Raw genomic sequence first — 3807 nt, 5'->3', positions numbered from 1 at the left:
GAGCCTTATTTTCTTCCAGAAGATTTCTTTCCAACAAAATAAGGTAATTAGTGGCTCTATTAACAAATTTCAGTAAGTAAAGGAAAGTCCATAAAAACTATGGAGAGATCTTTCCTGGGTTATGATTTTTAAAAAATTAAGTAATTGTGTAATGTGTTTTGAAACCTGGAAGTCAGTATGCATGTGTTTTAAAACCTGGTAGTCAGTTATGCTTTTAAATTAATAATTTTCATAACTTAAAGAAAAGAAGTTTTTAGCTTCCTGTAAGGGAAAAAGAGAACATTCCTTGCATAAACTATTATGGTTTCAATTTTATTTAACTTGAGTGTAATCTCCCATAGTTAATTTATAAACTAAATTAACATATGTACAAAATCTTTACAGTAATGAAAATTGTAAGTGAAAATTGTAAGTTCACATTGGTGAAATTAGGCTAAAGGGAAAAGATTGTAGATATGCTCTCTTAAATAAAGAGTAAATTTCTTTCATTGGTAATTGTAATTTAGTAAGTTTATTTAAACATGAGGTGTCTAGTCAATGCGGTTATAGTCAATTATAAAGAGTTTGTAAAACATCTTCCAAACTGAAAATGTTTAAATAGTTCTAGTTGTAGAAGTCATTGTTAACTAAAGAAACTTAGATTGGTATTGGTAGCAGAAATAACTTCATGATAATAAACCTGTCTGAAGGCCACTGCAAAATACACATTTAAGTAAATGGTAATAAAAAGTTGTCTTGATTCTATTGGAAATATTCTGTTTTCATTCTAACAATGAAAAGTATTTTTCCTCTATTACTAAAGTAAAATACCTACTGTTATCTTCATAGTAAAATTGTGTAAGTAAATAGTCATTTGATATATGTATTGCGTTAAGTTGTTTAAAATATATATAAAACAAGGAATAAACTTTAACATTGTCAAACTCTTGTGCATTCGAACCAGGCCTTGTATACATTACAGGTGGCCTCTCCATGTGAGTTATTGGCTAGGCTGGTCACTGACCCCTCAATTAAAAATATGTGCTATATCAGTCTCTGGTTCTGCTCCTGAAGTCGATGGAAACTATATTGCAGTTTCAAGCTCCTGCAGCCAATAATGACTCGGTACAGCCAAGTGTACAATGGATATCCCCTCCAGACTGGCACTGTTCCATGGTGCCAGAGAGCGCTATGCACCGGGCTAGTAGAATACTGGAAAATCTCTGGAATACTGGAAGGATGCTGCAACTTGCTCACTGCGTTGAAGAACATGCTAAGTGGAGCCATGATACCAGGAGACTGTAAGTAAAACTTAAACAATTGGCATTATGGCCTGCTCTCATGGAGAGATAACATGTAAAGTATTACAAACCTGAAACTCAAAACTAATAATGGCAACTCTGAATCCTTATGCATTAAGTAATACATTAGTTAATATTAAGTGCTGTACTTTTATCCTGTACTAAATATATGCCTAATAATTGTAATGTTATCTTTTCTATTTTGGATCAAGTGCAGAAGTATATTAGACATGTTAAATTCCTGGTAAAATCATTTTCTAAACAGTTAATAACATGTCTATAGAATAAGGTGGCAGTCTCAGCCAGTCTCAGTTAGCAAAAGTGAGGCTTGCTTGCTGATGGTGAGTCACCTATTGAACAAGTCAAAATTGCTAGAAATTGTACAATGAAAACCAAGGTGTAAAAATCTTTATTCTGTAGTTCTGATCACTCCCACAGGTGAAAACTAAGAGTATTTCCAAATTAGTGTTCTAATCCTGAGTGAAGCCAGTTGCCCAAGGAGTGCCAGTTCACCAGGAGCATCTGACAGAGCGAATGAGTGTCAATCATTGAACAGCTTGGAATGTGTCTTCAGACAAAGCTAAGTGTCTGTTGCAATTTCTCTCTAAAGATGGATAACTTAAAAAAGAATATATGCTGTTCCCACCAGCTTTTAAGGAGTGCCATCTTTTTTTTTTTTTTTTTTTTTTTTGGGTACAGTATACTTTATTGATGGTACACGACAAGGTAGGGCCCTCTGAGCCCCTCCCTTTCTCCAGGGGGTCTGGGATGGAAGCTGTGGCGGATGGTGGTACTCAGTGTTGGGGGATCAGGTTGGGGTCAGAACTCCCCAGCAGCTGCCACTTTTCCTCTCAACCATTGCTGGGGCTGGTGGTCCAGGGGCTCTTACTCCTTGGAGGCCATGTGGACCATGAGGTCCACCACCCTGTTGCTGTAGCCAAATTCATTGTCGTACCAGGAAATGAGCTTGACAAAGTGGTCGTTGAGAGCAATGCCAGCCCCAGCATCAAAGGTGGAAGAGTGGGTGTCACTGTTAAAGTCGCAGGAGACAACCTGGTCCTCAGTGTAGCCCAGGATGCCCTTCAGGGGACCTTCTGATGCCTGCTTCACCACCTTCTTGATGTCATCGTATTTGGCCGCTTTCTCCAGACGGCAGGTCAGATCCACGACAGACACGTTGGGGGTGGGGACGCGGAAGGCCATGCCAGTGAGCTTCCCATTCAGCTCTGGGATGACCTTGCCCACCGCCTTGGCAGCGCCGGTAGATGCAGGGATGATGTTCTGGGCAGCCCCACGGCCGTCACGCCACAGCTTCCCGGAGGGGCCGTCCACAGTTTTCTGGGTGGCAGTGATGGCGTGGACAGTGGTCATGAGTCCCTCCACGATGCCGAAGTTGTCATGGATGACCTTGGCTAGGGGAGCCAGGCAGTTGGTGGTGCAGGAAGCATTGCTGACGATCTTCAGGGAATTGTCGTACTTGTCATGGTTCACGCCCATCACAAACATGGGGGCATCAGCCGAAGGGGCAGAGATGATGACTCTCTTGGCGCCACCTTTCAAGTGAGCCCCAGCCTTCTCCAAGGTCGTGAAGACACCAGTGGACTCCACAACATATTCAGCACCGGCATCACCCCACTTGATGTTGGCGGGGTCTCGCTCCTGGAAGATAGTGATGGGATGCCCATTGATGACAAGCTTCCCGTTCTCAGCCTTGACAGTGCCCTTGAACTTGCCATGGGTGGAATCATACTGGAACATGTAGACCATGTAGTTGAGGTCGATGAAGGGGTCATTGATGGCAACAACCTGCACTTTGCCAGAGTTCACAGCAGCCCTGGTGACCAGGCGCCCAATACGGCCAAATCCGTTTACTCCAATCTTCACCATCTTGTCTCAGGGATGCGGCTGGCGCTGCGCGAAGAGCTGCGGCTGTCTGTCGAACGGGAAGGGGCAGAGAGCCAAGGAGTGCCATCTTTATAGGCACCTAACCTTGTCTACCTCTGTAATCCAATGTGTCCTCTTTTAAAAAAACGGGTATTCCAAATTTTTAATTAAGTTTGTTTCTTTCAGAGTGAACATCTTATTAACCATATGAAAACTTCATCCTACTTCGTACAGAATGCCAGATCCATCTTCCTCCAGTTAGAATAAATTAAAGAGTTTTACACCTTATTAGGCAATGACTACAGCCCATGGCCAGCAGGAAGCAGTTACAGAAAAGAGATCGTCTCCCTTCAGCACCCCTTTTAAATTAAAGGTGTAAACTCTTTAAGAGTAAAATAAAAGTAATAGATGGATCTGGAACCTGACTGGAAATCCACGTGAGTGCCAGTGGCAGCAGAATAACTCCGGGAGGCCCCTGCCCAAGATTCTGCTGTCCAGAATGAAAAGCTCTAAACTTCTAAAAACAGTCCTGATGCTGTACTAAAGACTGATAAATAATCAGTCAAGACAACAAACAGTCATCCACCTCATAGCTACAACAATAATTATGCCAAAGCTTAGCAAGTAAACTTTGACAAAGGGG

General features: G+C 41.9%; 1 protein-coding gene across 1 annotated transcript; it reads right to left on the bottom strand.

Moving 5' to 3' along the window:
* Nucleotides 1-2131: 2131 nt before the first annotated feature.
* LOC101424757 (glyceraldehyde-3-phosphate dehydrogenase) lies at nucleotides 2132-3234 on the bottom strand. Its single transcript, XM_012517926.3, has one exon. The coding sequence runs from the start codon at nucleotides 3165-3167 to the stop codon at nucleotides 2166-2168; it is 1002 nt and encodes a 333-aa protein (XP_012373380.3). The 5' UTR covers nucleotides 3168-3234; the 3' UTR covers nucleotides 2132-2165.
* Between the last annotated feature and the right edge of the window lie 573 nt (nucleotides 3235-3807).

The sequence above is a fragment of the Dasypus novemcinctus genome, chromosome 17 (genome assembly GCF_030445035.2).
Source record: "Dasypus novemcinctus isolate mDasNov1 chromosome 17, mDasNov1.1.hap2, whole genome shotgun sequence".
NCBI lineage: Eukaryota > Metazoa > Chordata > Mammalia > Cingulata > Dasypodidae > Dasypus > Dasypus novemcinctus.
This window is presented reverse-complemented; position numbering and strand designations above follow the sequence as displayed.